At 47.9% G+C, this 22158-nt stretch overlaps 1 protein-coding gene across 2 annotated transcripts in view; it reads left to right on the top strand.

The window, feature by feature from the left end:
* The window catches only part of LOC8033497, a 125057-nt gene that overhangs the window by 84103 nt on the left and 18796 nt on the right, over positions 1–22158 (top strand). For both annotated transcript variants that reach the window (XM_040209264.2, XM_042291002.1), the window contains 3 exons: positions 772–865; positions 1226–1369; positions 20980–21096. In XM_040209264.2, the coding sequence (XP_040065198.1) occupies positions 772–865; positions 1226–1369; positions 20980–21096 (355 nt within the window). The remainder of the gene's footprint in view (positions 1–771; positions 866–1225; positions 1370–20979; positions 21097–22158) is intronic.

Genomic DNA, 22158 nt, shown 5'->3' with positions numbered 1-22158 from the left:
ACGTTATACCTACGTCAAACACCACGCTGAACTCTGAACTCGCTTTCGACCGGCCTCATATGACGGCTTCCGCGTCTGAAATCAACGCGCCGAGACGAACGACAACCAACAAAGCATCCGACAAGCTCCGGCCCAGCTGGGGCCAGCCGCTGCATGGGCGCTGCCATCTTTCCTCTGACGTCACGTATTTGGTTTGGTCATGTGACGTGTGGTCAAATTTGCGTACAATGGCAGCCTCCTTATGGGGGTCACTTTCGAGTGCAGACCGGAACCCCGGTTTATCGCTCTAAGCCCCTCTACCTCGTTGGGACGAGAGAACACGCCGGCGCCATCTATCGGGCAGCCCTGGAACACCTAGGATCTGCGCAAATTTAATCATTTCCTTTTACGCGTCATTCTTTTATCAGGGGCTTGAAATGATGGCAACAGCGCTACGAGCGAGCCTTTCTCAAAAATATATAGTGCTTATGTATGATCTCGCAAATATTGCAAAACCTTCAGTCTGGGTATGCGCAGATCAGAAAGCGTAACATGACTTCCTGATAGACGGCGTTAGTGGTTGAACGTGGTCCGTTACATTCAAACGCAAGTATGTGACCAGCCTTGAGGAGTAGAAAGAGAGTGAGCGAAAGAGAAAAAGAGAAAAATAAATGGCAGCGGAGAGATTGGCAGTCTTAAGGTGCTTTTTCGCAGCTTGGCCGCTTTGTGATACACACTCGATTGACACGGAAGGCTTGCCTGAGGCGATGATATGTACGTGTTCTCACACAGGAAGACCACAGCGAGCACCATCTTCACACACTACATCCCGACGCCAGGTCTTAGAAAATACGATGTTGGTGTACCGAACCCCTACTCCCGCCTGGTGAGTACCTCGGCGAAACTGAGAGTGGTCCCATATCGTTTGCGTTGGCATTACGTTCCCATCCACAGGAGCACACATATGTGGCTAAATGAATTTTCCTTGGAGTCAGAGTCCTTCTCAAAAGTTAAAAATTTCGTAACTTCGAAGTAATTTACTATCAGTAATGCGCCTACCTGTCAGGTCTCCAGGAACAGTCACTGGAAATAGCGTTTGCGTTGGCATTACGATCCGATCTACGGGAGCGCACGTACGTGACCAAATGAATTTTCCTTAAAGTCCAGAGTCCTTGTCAAAAAGTTGAAGATTTTGTAACTTTAGAGTAATTTACTACGAGTAATGCGCCTACCTGTCAATCTTTAGGCAGAGTCACTGAAAACAATGAAGAGCACCTTCCCATCACCATCAATTACGCTCTGCCCATCTTTGTTCATCGGGGCGTACCACTTCAAGGACGTGAGCAGCGACAACACTGCTTCGAGCTACGAGCCGATCAAGATTTGCAACGTGAGCGATTCCTGTTTGCTTTGGGAAAGCTAGCATTTTCGAATTATCGGAGTAAGAACAACATACAATTACACAAAATAATGACAATAAGAACCAAACCAGTCTTAGCTTTCAGCGAAATCACACGGCTCTGACTTTATTTCCACGATGATGTCACGTAACATATATGATACAACATGTGGTTATGAGCATATTTATTAAACACAAAGAAACTCTCTTTTTTTTTTGGAAGCGGACACAATTGAATTAAGAACAACACTTGGACAGAACACCATCTTCAAGATGGTGCCCTGCTCAAGCGTTAAACTCAAAAATAATATGCACATGAGCGGAGTAGACCTTTTTGACTAGATCCTGGGCTGCTATTGAATTAAAATTCGATCGAAAAAGTGGTATCTTCACATATTTGTTTTCATTTGGTGGGCCTGACAGTGGTGAATGCCTGGCTCTTCTAGCGGACGTAGAGATATGCATATTGTGTGTCTTTCCCCGCGCTGCAGAACCCAGAGATTCTAGGTTCAATCCCCACCCCTGCCCGTTTCGATCTGGATGAGCATCGTACCGGCGTGCGGTCGTGTATCACTACTGCGTGGTGCACGTTAAAGACCCCAGGCTAGCGGTTGTACTGCACTGGCTGACCAACTACACGCTGTCTAACTATCCCCCAACCCCAATTATTAATTGGGTCTACTCTTTTGTGAATGAACGTTTGATTTGGCCTGCAAGTTCACTAACGACAGAAGTGGAAAGCAGGGCGACGGTATTATTGTCACGCCATTCCACTGCTGAGAGTTCCGTACCGGACCCCTCGCACATCATTTCTTCATAAACTCCTTTCTCTTTCATTTCGCTTTCTTTTGGAAGTATGCAGCTAGGCAGTCGGTTTCGCCGCACAGTGCCGAAACAGTGGACTCCGTCCTTTTTTTAAAAAATTACTTGGAGAGCAACAGACGTAAACCAGTTGTCAAAGTTGAGCTGGTGGCGAACATGCTTAGGAATGGATGCGGGCCAGCCTCATGACCAACTTGCTGCTTGCACCCAAGTCGGGTTCACCTGGGAGCTACTTATTGCCCACGGCACCGATGAACACATCAAAGTCACAGCCGAAGCCGGATACCCCGCTCGGCACAATCACCTTGTAGTCCCAGCGATGTGGCTTCTTGGGGTTGTGCTTTAGCGAACTGCGTCTCTTGAAGGGCACGACCTGATCACCAATTAACGCAAAGCTTTTCTTCTTTTGACACTCGGCTGAACTGCTGACGTACGATGTAAAGCAGTGGTCGCACCTTGTGTAACTTGACGTGCTCATCTTCACCATAGAGGTACATATTTGCCTTTATTGTTGAAATGTAGAAACCGCTTCAGTTCCTCTCAAAGGTTCACGCTCATCGCTTCTGAAACCTGTCGTGTCCGATGCTCGAGCTTCGGTAATGGCGCTTTCAACTTCATCTACCGTTGTTGAGACAGGTATTTCAGGACGGCATTGAGTTGAGTAGAGCGTGGTCTCCTCACACATCATTGAGTAAACCTCACACATCGTTGCGAAGATTTAGAAAGCTAAAATAGAACATCCGGTTTCATGCATGATACTGGACGGTAGCTCTACATCCCCGATGAACTCGATTTCTTTTGGATCCCTTTCCAGCATTTCTTCAACTTCGGGGCGCTTTTGTGTGTGTCTCTATTGCCCCTGGCGCTCACTACTGCTGGAACAGCTTCATTCGCGCTTTCTTCCTCACTGTCGGAGCACTCATTGGCTGTTATCGCGGAAGGAATAAGATGCGCTAGAATCCCGTCTTCGTCACCACCGGAGAGATCGCTGTCACTGCTCCTGTCGCTATCTCCTGTTATTGGGCGGACTCCTCACTCCTCCGTAAAATTTGCTCGAGTCTCCAAGCGTCTAAAAAACATTATATATGTACATGTATGGGTGATTTCATCTCAAATCGTGCAGGCAAAAAGAATAAAATTTGTAATTTCGCTGAAAAAAAAAATATATGTAATGGCGTCGCCTCTACATCATCCGCATCCGCCTGATGGTCTTGTGACCATCAGGCGGATGCTAGTTTTAAATACCAAATTTCTAGATTGGAATTAGCTGGCTTCCCGTGTTCGGTCTTGGTTTCTGTGGCGGAGACCGCCTTACAAAAAATGAAGGGGTTGAAAAGAAAGGTCCCAACGAGGCAGAGAACAAAAAGACCAGAGGTCATTCCGTACATACACAAGGTTGCCCACAATCTGAAGAAAGTTGCAACCAAGTACGATGTTCCAGTTGTATTCTCTGCCCCAAAGAAGTTGGCTGGATTGTGCGCCCGCATCTCTGATGAGGAGGCAAAAGCACCGTGTGACAAAAAACACGTCACCCCTTACGTGGACTGCACAGTGGGTGTGGTCTACGAAATCCCCCTGAGTTGTGGAAAGGTATACATTGGCCAGACGGGGCGGTGCATCAATGACCGAGCACGGGAGCACGCATTATCAGTAAAAAATAAATATGGCTCGCATTTGCCCATACATTGCAACACGTGTGGCTGTGTTCTGCGACTTCAGCAGATGCGGATACTAGGAAGAAGCCGAGAGACGGTCGCTCGAGAGCTATTGGAAGCTTTCTTTATCAAAAAAAGTGGAACGGCATGCGTCAGCGACACTTCTATTGTTCTTCATTGTAATGAATTTCAGTTTTTGAATGATCGGATGAAAAATTAATCAACTTTTACGTGGTGCTGCTTTGCCTGGCGTGTGTATATATGTGTTCGATTTTCCAGAATAAAACTAGTTGTAAGTTAGCGCCTGTCCTGTTTACTTCTTGTCCTTGTTTCTGTTGCGCTATTTTATATGTTTTACTAGAAACACAGTCGCCACAAACCGAAAGTTCGTCGGATTTTTTGTTCTCGAGTTACGCATTTTAAAAGAGGCCGCGGCGGAAAGCAGTGTTTTTCACATCCGTCGTGGGTCGGATGTTTCGCTCGATCTCCCGCCTTGGATTTTCAGTCCACATTATATTAAATTCTTTTCAAGCACTCTGTGAGTGCAGATAAAAAAAAAAAGAGGCTCTAATGCCACGAAATAATTTTAGGCGTTTTTTTTTCTGTAAAAATGTCAAAAACGCCCCGCTGGTTAATCGTTCATGAACTTTGACAATTAAATACTGGCGATCTACTTGGGTTACATCAATATTTTTTATGTCTATGGAGAGCCCAAAACACGCTCTTTATTTATATTATAAAATCATTCAGCTGTATATAATCACCAGGGAATGGCCCTTTCACTTTCGTATTACACAAAAGTGAAGGCACAGAAACGGTCCGATACACACGGAGAGATTGTCACGGAGGCGGTTAGGGAATAAAAAGAAATAAATAAGAATAAAATTACCCAACTCTGATCTTAAAGGACCCATGAAACGAATTTTGGGCTGGAGTAAATCAATTTATATTGGGATTTTACTAATAGCACATCGTTCAGAGGGCCAAAAGAACAAAGGTAGAAAGTCAGAAGCCTGACTTTCGCAACAAAAATTTGCAAAACATAGCGGACTATTTCGTACCTCCTTCCCTTCGTAAACTCTCTGCCTTTTCACTGTGATACATCCGCGGACCCCGCAGCGCGTCACCGGGCTACTAGCCACCATAACCGGGCCCCCGCAGCGCGTCACCAGGGCCCAAGCGCACGTCACACGACACCGGACCTCACTTAATCCCTTTACCCCTAAGCTGACATTGCGATGGAAGCTACGCGCTTGCCGGGCCAATCAGCCGCCTCCCTTTCATCACCTGCCCTCATTCTCTGCGGGTCAGTATGCGCGAGAGGGCGTGATCACGTGGAAAATGTGTGGCTGGCCCAACGAGCACGTAGCTTCCACAGCACTGTCAGCTTCGGGGTGAACGGGGTGGGGAAAGCAACTATACTTCGTTTCAGCTTCGGTCCGAGCGCGGCCGATGTTATGAGCCGAAGGGCCAATCAAACAGCGAAACAGGCACAACGTCATGGCGTACTCTCTGCAGTTGATAGGCCCAGCCGCTATTCGCCGTCTCTCTGTGCGTGCTCCTCCGCCGACTAGCCTTATCAAGCGCAGAGAGCACGCCATGACGCTGCGCTTTTTGCGCTGTTTGATTGGCCCTTCGGCTCATAGCATCGGTCGCGCTCGGACCGAAGCTGGAACGAAGTATAGACATTTTCCACAGGGCGCTGCCATCTTGAATTGTCGTTACTTCCAGTATGGGCGACGACAAAATAGTAAAACGTTTCAACCTGTAACCAGTAAAAAAATAGAGTGGAGCCAAAACGGGAATGTGTGACGGTCAGGCTTATATCCTAAATGTCTTCTATTGGCGTGGCAACGGCAAATTTACGTTTTCGCCCATACTGGAAGTGACGACAATTCAAGATGGCGGCGCCCTTGTGGAAAAGGTCTATAGTCGGAATTTTGAGCGACGGGCTAATCTTCTAGGGGCACAATGGCTGTGTCCGGGCTACACAAGCGAGATTCCGAGCAAGAGGGGACTCCCTTCTTTCCGACTTCTTGAACTGTTTGCTACAATGCGCGATTTATGAGTTGAGGAGGAAAGCTAAACAGAAAAAAGTAAAAAAGCGTTTCATGACTCCTTTAAAAGGGGAGGGGGGGGGGGGGGGGTGCCACGATTTCCGGACTTCGGTCAAACATTTGTGGAAGTTGCCCTCTGACACTTATAAAGTAAAGTACAGAAAACCGGTTTCGCCTGCGTGCCCTCGTTGTTGTGTAAAAAAAAAAAGATAAATATTGGCATATCTGGCGCCCCTCAACTCACTCCCAGTCTTCAGGGCCACAGATGGTCCCCTCCTAGTGACGTAATTCGGGGTGCCGTGTAATTTCCCCTGTGCTCTCTAGGAGGGCACTTCCTCTACCCCTCTCTGCTGACATTGGGCGCGTTAAAGGGCAACTCCGCTTCATTTTTTTAAATTTAGAAAACTATGTAGCCCTCTTTAGTACCATATAGGAAGACCCCATGTCAAATATTACGATCTAATTCCGTTTATTTATTTAATAAACTGGCCAGCAAACCTTCAAGCGAGCCAAGTCGCCGAAATCTGCCAACTCTAGCGTGCGGCGCGAGGCGCAATCATCAGCGCAGGCAATGCCACGGAGTTGGAGCGGCCAACGTTGAACCACTACGTCAGAGGCATGACTACGTCATTCTCACGTTTTGCTTGTTTTTACTTCTCAGAGCGAAATTGAGCGATGACGTCATAAGTTTCTCCTCCCGGTGTTGGCGGACCGGGCGTTCACGTGATCACCGTAACACGGATGCGCTAGTCGGTTACAAGTCAAGAAGGTAGGAGAAGCTCCTCCCACAAGTGTGATGCGCCCGTTTCAAATCTCTCCGCAGTTCAAAGAAGAGCTCACTGGAAACACTCCTTGTTCCGCTTCAGTGGATTCCCACTTGTCTCCGATCCCACTTTTTAAGAAAGCGACCTTTGTATTCATCGGAGAGGGAACCGAGCCCCTGAAAGCAGCCTTTGTATCCATCGGGGGGGAAGCTAATCCCCGAAAGTCGTATTTGTTTCCGTCGGTGGGGGAGAACTCTAATCTCCCTCTCGTGACTTCCACAATGCTAAGTCAAAGTCGAAAGATAAAGCAAATATGTATAAAAAGGCAAGACCCTCCTCGCGTGTTGTCCGCGACGTCACGGAAACGGTGGGACGCTATTGGATGCAAAGGTGGCGGAGGGATATCTGATTCCCTTTGAGGGGCATTTGCCGCTACCTTCTTAACCTGGCTGTAACTGACTATAGTTTGCGCTGCCCTGCGCGCTTATCGGTCTGTTTCTCCGCTCCCCTTCTCCTCTTTCGTCTTCTCCCCTTCCCTCTCTCCCCCGGGCCATCTCCGTCCACGCCATGCAAAGCGACCTGCTCGCGTCCAAAAAAAAAAAAAAAAACCTACCCGCGTCGCGTGTCCTATTTCTCGCTCCCTCCCGAACGTCACAAGACCACGCGGTTCGACGTGACGTGGCCATGATTCTGACGACCCGAGACCAATGTTACCTGACGCAACCGAAGTTTCGGTTTCGGTATCAGCTGATGTTTAAATTAGGATTACACAAATACTATTCCACATTTCGCGAATCCGAAGACGTAGAGTTGTTTAGTAGTGCTTTGTAAATTTGTATCACATGGAAGCCTAAATTTTTTTGGAATTGAGCGGAGTTGCCCTTTAAAGGGGCCCTGCAACAACTTTTTGACTAGTTTTTAATTTGCACCGAACCTGAGCACACCGAACGTAGTAACTTAATGAAACTTTTCTCAAATTTCGCTTTATTTTAGAAGTTACAGGCAAATTAGAATTACAAAAACAAGCAAAAAATAACCTCCTTCATTACGTCGTAGGGCCTGGCTTGAGTGGCCGTGAACTAGAGGAGGAGTAGTGAGCTCATCGAGCGCTCACGGCTGCCGCACTCCGTGTCGACGGCTCGAGAGGGCGCCACTAAAGCGCGTGTTGGATAGGCTGTATGAGGCGGACGGCCAGGGCGGCTCGCATTGCGTTTGCTGCGCGATTAAAGACTCATTCGGCATAACACTTCGTTGGCCACAAACGACAGCAAACACGGGGTAAAGATCAGTTCAGAACGGGAGCCACTTCGCGCTGCTATACCCCCAAATGGCCAAATCGCCAGCCAAACCCGCGCCGAAAGCCTTCGGAACGATCGGAACCGGTCGGATCCTCGACCCGGTGTATGACCGCAGCGCCGCCGCGTACTTCGGGGACCTTTCTACGCTCGCCGTTCGTTGGCGCCTCATCCCACTAGCCCTTTCTAGTATGCGCCGTGTTTTCCGCCGCTTGGTGGCGGGTTTGTCGACGGGTCTTTTCTTGTTTCCGTACTTTATAAACTGTATTTGTTTCTTTTCTGATATAAAATACTAAACAACAACTACTTTCATAATAATTGAAACGGTTCGCGCCACTTATATTTTTATCTCGACTAAAAAAAGCTTTTAGCGGCTCTGACCAGTAGTAAGCCCAGGACCAATGACGTCACATATCGCGCGCTTTCGGCAACGCGGGTCGCCTTCTTCGGTGGCGGAGGTTTCCGCGTCGTCCGGTTAAGATATGACGCACTGATATTTAGTTACTCTCTCCGTGCCCGCTGGCTTGCCCGAACCCCAAGAGACGTGGAAACCGCAAAAAAGGTAGACGCTTAAATATGATTGCAGGGCCCCCCTTTGAGTCGGCGCTCTTTTACTCCTACTCCGACGCTCCGAGTTCCATACTCCGAGCGCAGCAACTAAACGGCGCGTAGCGTACAGGAGCGTGACACACCGAGGCTGCGTTCCAAGCCTACTTGAATGGATCCGAGTTACCCAGGCGGATTATGTCACGTGACAACAAAAATAGAGAAACGCTGGACGCGGGTAGGTTTTCGATAACCACATTTACCCTAGAGTTAGATCGAGTAAGTTTTGGAACACGGCCAGAAACTATCGACGGGCCACACGAGCTCCTTCCGACCGTGGATACGGGTGGCAGAAGCCGAAAATTATTTCGAAATAATTAGGCCCGTGTGGAGCGACAGAGTCTAAAGCAAAAGAGACGGGCACGTTATGAAGTTTCTACGAACGTTTTAATATTCCTGAAAGATTTGAAGACTCGCTTCGTGCACGTATGTGGAAGGTTACCTCTGCCGATTTATTTATTGACCATGCATGCTGTCGTATTTCAATTTTTTCATTTAAGTTTCACCACGCTAGCTAGGTGGCACCACGAACTGCCACAGGTACATCGTAGCCAGGTGGAGCTACGGTTCACTCATCGGGCCCGTGCGCCCAGGAGAATTTCCCCCGGGCGGTTCCCCCCGGGTTGTTTGACCATGAATAAATGAGTACGTGTTTGGACCTTGACCTTGCCTGACGTCTCTTCTCTTCCGGGGCGTTCCCGCCCTTGGGCTCCGCCGGTCCTCGCCTCACCACTTCGTCATGTGAGACCTCGATCGTCTTTTCCGCAGGCCCACGTAGGCCCTGCGCTTTTTTATCTTTACGGGTGACCGATTTCTTTACTACATTTTTGGCGACGAGGATGGGATACGGAAAACCGCCTTTCGCTTCAAGCGAGTCTGCTTCAGCCTGGCCTCCGCGCCAGCTGCATTCCAGCAAGTTATGTCGAAGATCCTTAAAGGGATACTGAAGCGAAACTTGAAATACACCTATTATGGTCAGAAATAGGTTCAATATGATCAATGATATTCATAAATCATAATCGCGCGTTTGTATTTTGAACGGATGGCTATATTTTTCACCCTAATGGGCCCGATTGGGCGCGCGCTTAAAAATCGGCCATCGGAGAGCGCGATGCGTCTTGGGATATTGGGCGCATTCGTGACGTCACTTGTGCCAGTCGGGAAAGGCTACGGCGTGAATGTTGTGGTTACGAGCGTTGCCACTTGGTGGCGCGTCGACGATTTACGACCTGTGACAACGTGGCCGTTTGAGAATTGCAAGGGCTGCACGCACGCTGCACCACGGGACCACGGCAAGTCGGCAACCACGGCAGTACTGACAAAACCAGCTCTGAGGCCGGATTCTCAAAGCGAATTCACGACGAAAAAAGTGCGTACGACAAATTTGAGAGAAAACCCGTGCTCTCGAAACGAAATTGTCGTAACCTTTGCGCAGGTTACGACAGAATGCTACGACAGCTCCGAAGCTGTCTTACGCACTTTTTACGATCAAATCAACAAGGCCGACAGCGTCGCTCAGTTACTTGGTATCGGCCACCAACGGACATTTATTTTTCTTCGTGCTCTTCTCGTGCGTCCCGACTTCAACCAGGAAGAAAAAAGGAAGGAGTACTTAAAACAGACCACGACGATCAAGAACGCAGGATCCACAAACACACGAGAAGAGCTACAATCAGCCACGATTCTGCCGACCGAGCGAGTTCGGCAGAATATAGTAGGCCTAGCAGCAACATCGACTCGGCGCACCGTTGCTCCGGCGGTCCTTGGCCAAGACCGTCTGTCCATGACCGGCTGGCCTGCTGAATGCAATATGCCCGCGCGACCCTTGGGACCCTTACCGGATGAGTAGTTTGATCCCTGAACTAAATTTCAGAGGTCAATATTTTCCCCTTGTCATCTCGATCTCCTTGTTTTCCGAGACAGCGGTGACGAACGCTGTCGTCGAAAAGGGACTCTCATTGGTTCTATCTCCTTGTTTTGTGTGATATAGAGCTCAAATAAACGCCATACGGATTACCTTGGCAACTCGGTATGTACACTCTGTTATTAGTATGCCATTTTTATTCTGACTCGACGCTACGTCAGTGTCGAGCTATAGCAGTTCGTGGGAGCTACGCGATGTCGGTCTAACCTTTCTTTGCCGTGTGTCATGTCAGTATCGAGTTGCAATCGTAAAAGATCGGTCCAGAAGCGCTTACCGAAACGCGGTCTAACAGAGCGAATCCAGCACTTCGATCAAACGCGCGTGTCCGCTCCGAGTGTGAACAGGTATTTGGGATTTGCGTGGCTCTTGCTGACACCCTTGTAGTTCAAACATATCCTTTTTAACGTCGGCTTGCAGCTCGCGACTCGCAGCAACTAATACCGGCCGTGCCAGAAGCATGCTCGGGCCGTGTCGTGCAAAGAGCCGCAACGAGAACGAGCTCACTGTGGCCAACTACGCTTTGGCTTTCTCCGCCAAGGCTTTGCAAACGCGTTCAGGCCTAGGCGAAATCTGCCGGCACGCCGTATTGCCGCAGAACGGCGCTGCTATTTTGGCACAAGTGATGTCACGAGAACTTTCCCCCCATCCACCAGATGAGAATTTGAAATCGTTTAATTATGTTTAAAATTAGTTCTCCTGTGTTCTACAGCGCAATATTTATATTTCCGAGGTGGTGCCTGTCCCTAGCCCATATTTATGCAACAAGATCGGCGCTAAAATTTCGTTTCACTACCCCTTTAAAGGGGCCCTGCAATCATATTTAAGCGTCTACCTTTTTTGCGGTTTCCACGTCTCTTGGGGTTGGGGCAAGCCAGCGGGCACGGAGAGAGTAACTAAATATCAGTGCGTCATATTTTAACCGGATGACGCGGAAACCTCCTCCACCGACGAGGGCGACCCGCGGTACCGAAAGCGCGCAAGATGTGACGTCTTTGGTCCTGGGCTTGCCACTGGTCAAAGCCGCTAAGAGCTTTTTTTTTAGTCGAGATACAAAATATAAGTGTCGCGAAACGTTTCAATTATGTATGAAAGTAGTTTTTGTTCACTATTTTAGTTCAGAAAAGAAACAAATGCAGTTTAGAAAGTACGGAAACGAGAAATGACCCGTCGACATACCCGCCACCAAGCAGCGGAAAAAAACGGCGCATACTAGAAAACGCTAGTGGGATGAGGCTACGACAAACGGGAGCGTAGAAGGTCCCGGATGTACGTGGCGGCGCTGTGGTCGTATACCGGCTCAAGAATCCGACCGGTTCCGACCGTTCCGAAAGCCTTCGGCGCGGGCCCTGCTGGCGATTTGGCCATTTGGCGGTGCGTCAGCGCGAAGTGGCTCCCGTTCTGAACTGATCTTTACCCTGTGTTTGCTGTCGTTTGTGGCCAATGAAATGTTATGCCGAATTAGTGTTTAGTCGCGCTGCAAATGCAATGCGAGCTGCCCTGGCAGCCCGCTTCATACAGCCTATCCAACACGTGCTTTAGTGGCGCCCTCTCGAGCCGTCGACACGGAGTGCGGCAGCCGTGTGCGCTCGATGAGCTCACTATACTCACTACTCCTCCTCTAGTTCAAGGCCACTCAAGCCAGGACCTACGACGTCATGAAGGAGGTTATTTTTTGCTTGTTTTTGTAATTCTAATTTGCCTATAACTTTTAAAATAAAGCGAAATTTGAGAAAAGAAAAGTTGGATTAAGTTACTACGTTCAGTACGCTCAGGTTCAGTGCAAATTAAAGACCAGTCAAAAAGTCATTGCAGGGCCCCTTTAAGGACTGTCCCGGCGTACAGTTCTACCTAGACGACATGATCGTCTGCGGATCGTCACCTCAAGAACAAGACGCACACCTGCGTGAACCGGGTCACTCGTCATGCTGCAACGGGAAAGACTCCTGCGTTCTTGCTTCACGGCAGGAACCATCGCAACCGTATTCATCTTTCGGGGCGTCCAGTCCCCGACCCACAACTTCCAAGGTCCATAGCCCAAGAAAGACTTCCACAAACAATCAAGAAATATGAAGAACGCATGAAGATGTGCTCAGACAGAAGACGTGCTGTCAAGCGACCTACATTCATGCCTGGACAGACCGTCAAGGTCAACGAACTTCGTCACAGAGGAAAGTTACAGATGAAGTATGCTGCTCCTCAGAAGATCCAAGACCAAGTGGGTCTAGCTCCATACCGGCTGGACGATGGATACACCTGGCATGCGTCCAAGTTAACGCACACAACTCTTCAACCTTCAGCAACCATAGCATCTTGGTTCCGGGAAGATTTGTTCCCCCCGGACCCCCCCCCCCCCCCCCCCCCCTTTTTTTTTCTCCTCCAGTTGTTCCGCCGGCAGTCCGGCCGGCTCCTGTTCCTGTTCTTGGTCCGGCCAGCCCGAACACCACCAATCCAGACCCCGAGGGTCAACGTCCAGCCTCAAGCCTGAGTTCTGAGGACTCCTCTCCTCTTTCTGAATCCTGCTGTGGCTGGGAGTCCCCTTCTTCCCCCGAGGATCCGAGGTGGCATCACGAACTGCCACAGATACATCGTAGCCAGGTGGCGCTTCTGTTTACTCATCGGGCCCGTGCGCCCAGGCAGATTTCCCCCGGGCCGTTTCCCCCGGGTTGTTTGACAATGAATAAATGAGTACGTGTTTGGACCTTGACCCTGCCTGACGTGTCTTCTCTTCCGGGGCGTTCCCGCCCTTGGGCTCCGCCGGTCCTCGCCTCACCACTTAGTCATGTGAGACCTCGTCGTTTCCGCAGGCCCACGTAGGCCCTGCGCTTCTTTTATTTTTACGGGTGACCGATTTTATTTAATACACACGCTGTTCCGATTTAAATTAAAGACACCATCTTGAACCCGCTCGTCAGCACAGGAAACCCTCAAATTTGTCAGAGATTCCCTGGTTCCATTGGTTCCGTCGCGCAGCGAGACGGGAGTACGCCGATACCAGCACACCGTCGTTCGATAGCACGTCAATTCGTTTTTAGGTGCTATGCATGAACAAACCTTTCCCGCAACGCTAACAGGTGTTTCGGCTTTTCAGTCTAAGTATCTTTATTCGCTGTGGCTGGGCTAAGCATTCTAAGCAGGGCAGCGGTCTGACTGTCTTTTCATCACAACTTTTCTGTCGCCGAGCTATCGGCACGCTCGTTCGACAGATCAATTCGTTGTCAGGCAAGACGCACGAACAAACCTGTTCCTCGACGCTCACTGATTCTTCGGCTTTCAAATCGAAGTATCTTTATTCGCTGGGCTAAGCAGTATAAAAGAAGACAGGGCGGTCCGAATGTCTCCTGATCTCGACAACTTTTCTGTCGCTGTGCTATCGGCACGCTACTGTTCGATAGATGAATTTACTTTTCAGGCGAGATGCACGAACAAAACTTTTTCGAAACGCTAATTGTTGTGTTGGTTTTCATATCAAATCGTTTTTACCTGCTGGATTAAACACTAATCAACTGAAAAAGGGCAGCGATCCGGCTACGCCTTTCGTCTCGACGATCTGAACAGCAGCGCAGCCATCTTGTTTGTTTACGTGACGTCTCGAAGCGCGAAGGAGTCACTCGCGCTCCGAGAAATTCTGGGTGCACGAAGAGCGCGACACGAGGGGCGCAAAACTCGCGCTCCGGAGCACGGACTTAACGCGCCCATCAGCAGCTTAGACCAGAGCCACTCGATATGGCAGCGTAGCTGCCAGAGTAGCGCCGGTAGCGCCACGCTTTTCCCTGTGCCGCCTCTCACCGTGATTGGTCACACGCGGTACCATAGCAACGAGCTGAGCTGGCTCGGTTCCCTTAGCAACCGAGTGACTACTTGTCACGTGACCTCGCAAGAGCCGTGATGTCACCGGTAAGATGGCAGCGCCCAGAGCTGGTGGATAGAGATCAGTGGGTGGATACGAGTTTGTTCGGTGCGCGGTAGTCGTAATGCGCCGCTGCTTGCCGACGATTTCGGACTTCTTTCTGCTCTCTGACGCAGGTATAGCGTGAAGATCTCAAAGAATCTGACTTCATACCTTTTCTGTGCAAGATCGGTCTGGATATTACAACCTGTGCTTTGCATGCAATTTTCGCATACTCCTAGCCTTGTTTAAACATTGGAATGTCTGAGAATCAATGCGAATTGTATGCGTCGCATGTTGGGCCTTGGGGAAGTTGTTTCAGCCCCAGGTAACCGCGTAATCACAAACTTTTAGCGAGGAAGCTCCTGCGATCTTTACGTTTTGTACTATTCAACGATCTTACGATATAGCTTTTAGGGTAACATTTTCGCATTTTCTAGCTTCCTTTGAATGTTGGAATTTCTGATAATCGAAACAAAAGATAAACGTCGCGTGTAGGGCCTAGGGGAAGATTGCTTCAGCCCTGGGTCGCCGAATAATCACAGCAACTTTAAGCGAGGAAGCGCCTGCGACCTTTAACCTTTTGTACTAATCGACGATTTTTCGAATTGACAGTTCTAAAGACTTTGATAAACGTTTTTTCGTTGCAATAGCTTGCATTTGATCGCAGTGTTTTTTGTTTTTTTTTCAAGTGACAAGCTGCACCGGCGTTTGCTCAAATGACGTAAATGAAATGACCTGCTATATAAGAATGCATCAACACACACTATTCAATTTATATGCTCAGAGGTGTGTTCGTCTTTGTAATTAACAAGTTACAGACAATTACTTTTACGAGTGTAACCTTTATTTTCTGTAGCTGGGTCCGTTTTGTACTCATTAATGTCCGTGTGCTATGATGCTATCATCATGTGTGTAGGGTTCTAAATATTGTCACGGCTGGTGACCAAAAGAACAATAAGTGAACAGAAAGAAATAAACGTTTAATGTGGCGAACTTGTGCCAAAACTAAAAGGGTACAAAGAGAATAACAGAGCGTCGCGGGCGTCGAAGTCGGCATAGCAGCACAGTCGAACGCTGGGGCGAAAACTGAATCCTGCTTGCCAGGCGGAGCCGCTTTTGTACACGCGTTGGCTTCTGGAGCATTCGATGTAGAAGGTTCGACGCGTAGAACATTCTAACCTCGAATCAGCTATATAGTCTCCGGGCTTTACTGTTTCCGAAAGAGATAACCCTTCGGTGCTATCGGGTCCCCGCGGAGATAGATAGAGCACGGCCGTTTCAAGGATAGGGCGCTCTAAGTTTGGGCAAATACGCAGTATCGTTTCACGCGTGCACGCATGGCTGGTTTCAAAATTTGCCCACATCCCTAACGAAACCGGCCCATCCTCGTGTGCGCGTCTGCGGGATTGTTGTCCCGCGCCGCCGGTTTTAGCGCGCACGCGGCGTTGTTTTGGCCGGCAGAACTGTTTTTGACCGCCCATGTTGTAAGGCCGTGGTGTCCTCATCCTCCCAGGCAGCAGTTCTTTTGCTTTCCCTTCTGCAATGGGACCGTTCGGCAGGGCCAGGGGGCGCGCTGGAGCGATACCAGTGGCGCCGCGTTGTGGCCCAAATTCGCCCTACTTAGCCGTTCGCTCGTCTTGCGAAGTGTGTCTCGCAAGTGCAAGACAGCGACGACTCTAACATCCGTCTCGAGATAAATACTTTTTTTCTTTATGGTTTCGCTAGCTCTCCAAAGTCAGGGATATTCGGACAAAGATGAGGATGCAATATTGTTTAAATTGTCTTTTCGCGCACAGCTGCACTGTCGCATACACTCCTTGAACTCAGGTTACCGGCTGCTGGAAGCATGCCGCACCTGTTCTAATTCATCCGAATGAAGTTAATGACAAGGCGCGTACAGCCTGATCACAACACTGCGTCAAGTTCTAATAAAAAACCGAAACGGTACGTCAATAAGGCCGCCGCTTTTATTTTGAACGGGTCCAACAACAAAATAATAATAAAAAAAAACCTTGCTGCGTTTGCGGGCATCTGTCGCTGCCGTCAAAACGGTAGAATCGTAATTCATGTACGTGCGTCAAAAACCCACTTTTAATTTTATTAGTGAAGGGAAGGATCTCCAACCAACCTGCATTTGCGCTGTAAAGCGTCCCCTTTTTTAAACTTATTTTTATGTGATAATTTCAAAATGATAATTTCGAACACTGTTCCGGTTCACAGCTAATAAAAAATTTTGCGTCACTATTTGTTTTGTTTGCTGTTTAGGTACAATTAAACTTGATATATCTTGAGTCTGTGTGCCAGGACAGAATCTTCATTATCCCTTCACTCTCTCTCTCTCTCTCTCTCTAAGAAAAGATTATTTGATTTTAAATTCCAGTCAACTGTCATGAATGTTTAGTTACTGGCCTTCGTGACGTGCCCTGTCCTCGTCCTCTTAATTGTGCTTTCAATTTAGACATCTAACATTGCCACACACTCTTATAGGTTGACCGAGGAATGTCCGGGTTTCATGTTTTAGAGTTCCTTGGAAAGTAATTATGCCTGTTGGTGGTTAAGTACATCATTTTAATAATATAAAAAAGAACTAGAGTACAGCCATCAGTGTAAATCTCTTTTCAACTATGCGCTCAGGTCAGTGTGCAATACGGGCTATGATTATCTGCCTCATTGGCCCCCATGTCTTTTGCTGTAAGCATCAGGGAACAAAATTGACGGAAATTAATGTGAGAGCGCAGGCGAGCTGGTGTGTATATTAACAATTTGGATGAATTTCCCGAGACTGTGGCGAAAAAAACTAAAAATATCAACCGTGTGAGAGATACCTCTTTCTGTGGGAAGTAATTATACCTGTTGTGGGCTAACTACATCATTTTAATAATATATAGAAAAACTAGAATACAGCCGTCAATTTTTTTTTTTCAATTATGCGTTCAAGTCGGTACGCAATAGGGGCTATGATTATCTGCGTAATTTTTCCCCAAGTCTGTTGCCGCTTACCCGCTTTCTTATTAACATAAGGGAACAAAATGGGCGGGTAAGCAAAGTGAGCTTGGTTATCAAATTTAAAGCCTTTTATAAAAGAGATGGTAACTGCATATTTGAGTTTCATTTGTAGACAGCCATGGGGAACCATCGTAGTTATTACATTAGGGACTTATCGTAGAACGTCAGTGTCGGATTGCGGGCCCTAAGAGCAACAGCTATACCGCCCCCAATCAACGCAAAACCCCTGCATGCTCTCGCGTGTGACCTACGAAAAGCTCCTAAATGTGACAAGCAAGCGTAGCTGCATTACTGAATCACGCTACAAGATAGAGAAACAATAATTAAGCCTGTTCTTCGCACAGCTGGCGATTCATGCTTCTGGCGATCTTTCTTGAATCACCTCCCAGGAACCAAACAAAACTTTTCGTTGATTGTTGAATACGATGTTGTGACATGCGGGTAGCCTTTGCATCGGGTACATTACTTCACGAAGCGCGAATCCAGCCTGACAAGCGCACCAGCCTCCCGCGTCGTCTGCTCCTCGTACTTCTAAGAAGTGTCGGCGCGCCTCGCCAGGGGGAAGAGTGGCGCTGCGTAGGCGCGGCGAATCAGTCCTCCTGAGTGGCCGTCACTGTTCGCCGCGTCAAGGACACATTCGAACCATTTCACTCCTCGTGACACAGGGTTCGCTGCTCGCTTTACTGTCACGGGCCGTCCTATCTAACACAACGAGCGCGAAAGGTCGTGGTCATCTGCTGGTTCCGAAAGGGCGGGACGTTCATATAAGCCAATGAGGGCCCCGAATCAATACGACGTCTGCCAATTTCTACACATTAAAAATTTGCGACGCCTGGTGGTCTGTTAAGAAGTGTTGCTTTCTCTTTTGAACTCGTCCAATGTAACTTGCCGCCTACAATAAAATATAATTGAGCAATAAGTATAAAAGGGTGGAACTACTTCATTTTTATGTGGGAACGTTGAAAAAAAGGCAACAATAATTCCAAGCTTATGAAGACGCGCAATTCGCAAGTTCGTTTCGAGACGTAAAAACACGTTTTTCTACGATATTTATGCTTAAATATAGAACATACAAACAAACTACAGACTTTCTCGACTCGCTTTTCGAGTAGAGAACTGTCATACCTACACTGTAACAACAAAAAAAAATAATAATAAATAAATAAAAATGTATTTTTTGAGAAAATTGATTTCAAAATCGGTACTTTATGGTTTTAGCCTAACATTAACGTAAACGTGCCGCAAAGGGAGTTTCATACAGCTGGGTCATTTTATAATATATATAAAGAGTGTGCTTTGGGCTCTCCATAGACATAAAAAAATATCGACATAACCCCAGTAGATGACCAGTATTTAATTGTGAAAGTTCATCAACAATTAACCAAAAAAGCGTTTTTGACAATTTTACAAAAAAAAAAAAAAAAAAGCAAAACGCCAAAATTTTTTTTATGACAGAGTGCTTGAAAAAAGTTAATATAATATGGACTTAAAATCCACGGTGGGAAATCGAGCGAAACATCCGACCCACGACATATGTGAAAAACACTGCTTTCCGCCGCCGGCGCCCTTTAAAATTCTTAGGTCGACAACGAAAAATCCAACGAACTTTCGGTTTGTGGCTGCTGCGTTTTGAGAGACGACGCATTAACAAATATTTCTTTTTTTCAGCAAAAATAAAAATTCGACCCTTTTTACCTGCACGATTTGAGATGAAATCACCCATATATATATACAGGTTTTTTTTTTTTTTTTTAAAGCTTAACATATTTTTTTTTTTTTTTTTTAAACCATGAAAGCTAGATTAATGCGGTCTGCGCAGGCGAGTTATACGGCCAGGGGGACATAATATAGGAGGCTAATCGTAACGATCAGTCGGCTTAAAATTCGTTCATAAACTTTCTAATTAATGAAAATAGACATATAGTTCCAGTTAGAAACTTGCTTAGCGTCATCGAAAACCACTAGATCAGTAATTTTCAGAAAGACTTTAAGCGCGTGAGAAGCGTAGTAGTGCACTAAAGTTACCAGTCGTGGAGCATGTACATAGCGGTCGCGGTAAGGCGCCCGCGCAATTTTTCCGTCTCTTATCTAGCCCCAGCAATGTACCTGCTCCGAGAGCGGTAACTTTAATGCACTACTACGCTTCTCACGCGTTCAAAGTCTTTCGGAAAATTACTGATCCAGTGGATTCCGATGACGCTGAGCAAGTTTCTAATTGGAACTATACGTGTCCTTTCATTAATTAAAAAGTTAATTAACAAATTTTAACTAATTAGCCGACTGATCGTTACAATTAGTTCCCTATACTATGTCTCCCAGGCCGTATAACTCACCTGCACAGACCGCATTAACCTAGCTTTCATGGTTTTTAAAAAAATCTGTTAAGTTGTTAACTGTTAAGATGTTAACTTATCACTCTATTGAGAGTCTCAAATTACAACGGTACTTTAGTAAAGAGTATTATACAACGTAAACCGCTCTAATAACTTGCAACGTGCGAGTTCCCATACCTTCTGCGGCATACATTTGCCACCATCGAAACTGTTTTTCTCCGCAAGGCTTGTAAAGAAGAACAAGTTCGATTTTGCAAAATGTATGCTGCAGAAGGTACAGGCACAGGAGCGTGGTAATGAGCAATGGCGGCTGGTACGGTGCCATATGACGTCACATGCAAGACATGTATACGTACTCGGTCGCTTCCAAGTCAGCCGTCGTTGCTAAAATGAGACGGCCCGCACGGCTCTAGCAAAGCCGCGCACGTGAAAGCTAATCGCCGCGGCGTTCTTCGTGCTTCGAGGATGCAGGAGTGAGCAGACGTTCAGGAAGATACGTTTGAACTACAAGAGTGTCAGCAAGAGCCACGTATATACCTGTTCACATTGGGAGCGCAACCGCGCTGGCATCGCGCTGTTGGACTGCGTCTTGGTAACCGTTTCGGGAACGATCTTTTACAACCGATTAGATAAGTTGCTGGGCCATTAACCAATCTCAACTCGATCCTGACATGAAGGTTGGACCGGCATCGCGTGGCTCATAAAAACTGCTCTAGCTCGACATGTGTCGGCGTACTGTCATGTCGGAATAAAAGGGGCATACTGAAAACAAGGTACGTATACACACGTTGCGAAGGCTATCCGTGCGGCGTTTATTTGAGCTTACAATGCACAAAAAAAGGAGAATCGAGGAGAGTGCCTCTGAAAACAAGGGCACGACGACGAGGGGAAAAGACAGGCTCAATAGATGCCAAGGTTCAAAGTATTTATACGGGGAAGGGACCACAAAGGTCGGCATATCACATTCAGCAAGCCAGCCGGTCGTGGGCAGACGGTCAGGGTCGTCAGAGCAACGTTGCGTCGGAACGCCTTGGAGGTCGCTTGGTCGGTGGGATCGTTGCCGCTCTAGCTTTTCCGGGTATCCGTGGTTCCGGCGGCCGTCTCCGCGGCGTTTAGTTTCGAGCAATTATTTATTTTTCTCAGGCCGCTTGAAGTCGAGACGAGCGCGGAGAGCGCGTAGAAAAATGAATGCCCGTTGGTCGTCGCGACGAATAAATGAATAAAACCTCGCTCCGTGCTACTGTTTGCAGGCGATCAATCTGGGCAAGCCTGCAAACAAGGGGATTCAGGCCAACGACGACGGCATCAATGTCACGATAGGAACTGACGCCTATGCATACGACACCGAGAAGAGTATGGAGAAAAAAGTGAGTAATGGGAAACAAAGATTTCGACCAATACCCCTGTCAGACGGGCACGTTAAAGGCCTTCCGAACCAACTCCTTCAGAGAATCGGCGAATCAGCTCGCGATCTCGCTCTTATCGGCATGCGCTGGTTCTCTCTCTCTCTCTCTGTGCTCGTCAGGCCCGGATGTAAGGCATTTGACTTGGTTCGACTACGTCGCGCGGGGGCTGCTGACAGTGCAGTGCGATCTACGAGCTCGCCGGACCGATCAACCCCATCCCTTTCATATATATTAATAAGGGCGCTAAAATAGACGACGACACAAGGAACATATATAGTGAGTGCACCGCTCTTTAGACGACGTTATAGGCATGAGCGTGATCACGTGGTGAAAGATAGACGTAGGGTTGGTCCAACGCCGCATCCACCGCACTGTGCGCTAGGGCGTCGACCACTGGCGCCACTGTCCGGCGTTCCGCAGTGACCAGGGCACAGTATACAGTTTTGTAGGAACATTGGCAACCAAGGACAGTTGTGCGTTGTTGGGTTTTCAGGTCACAAAGCATGACCGGTGCCCCGAAGACTCCTTTTGGAAAATACCAGGGTTCAACTAGTCCACTTATAACTCCGGAGGCCGAAACTGAACCTCAATGCTACAGTGAACTAGAATATAGGGGCAGTGGAAAAAGCGTCGGCGGCGCCCCATCGGCCGTGTGAAGCCAGAAGTGTAGACTGCCGCGAGTGGCGCTGTTGTCGAAATCCGGAGGACATGGCTACTGTAACACGGGATACGGCGTCGCGTACGTTCTCAAATGGTTTCTGTGCTGTCTATGGTCGTTTTCGCAATTTGTTTTCGTGAATGTCAAGTGGTTGGCATTGTGATTACATAGATTCGAGTCTTGTCGCTAAGCAATGAAAACCAGGAGAAAGAAGACTGGATGCCCACCGCTACGCGCCAGCATGCAAGACTGGTTATCCCGGTTTTCACTACATTGCCCAAGTAAGCTTTCAACATTAATTCATAGACGTTGAAACACCCATAAAGCATACAAGGGCCACACTAATAAACCGCTAAGATCCAAAA

The sequence above is a fragment of the Ixodes scapularis genome, unplaced genomic scaffold (assembly GCF_016920785.2).
Source record: "Ixodes scapularis isolate PalLabHiFi unplaced genomic scaffold, ASM1692078v2 PGA_scaffold1__304_contigs__length_218370807, whole genome shotgun sequence".
Lineage (NCBI taxonomy): Eukaryota > Metazoa > Arthropoda > Arachnida > Ixodida > Ixodidae > Ixodes > Ixodes scapularis.
This window is presented reverse-complemented; position numbering and strand designations above follow the sequence as displayed.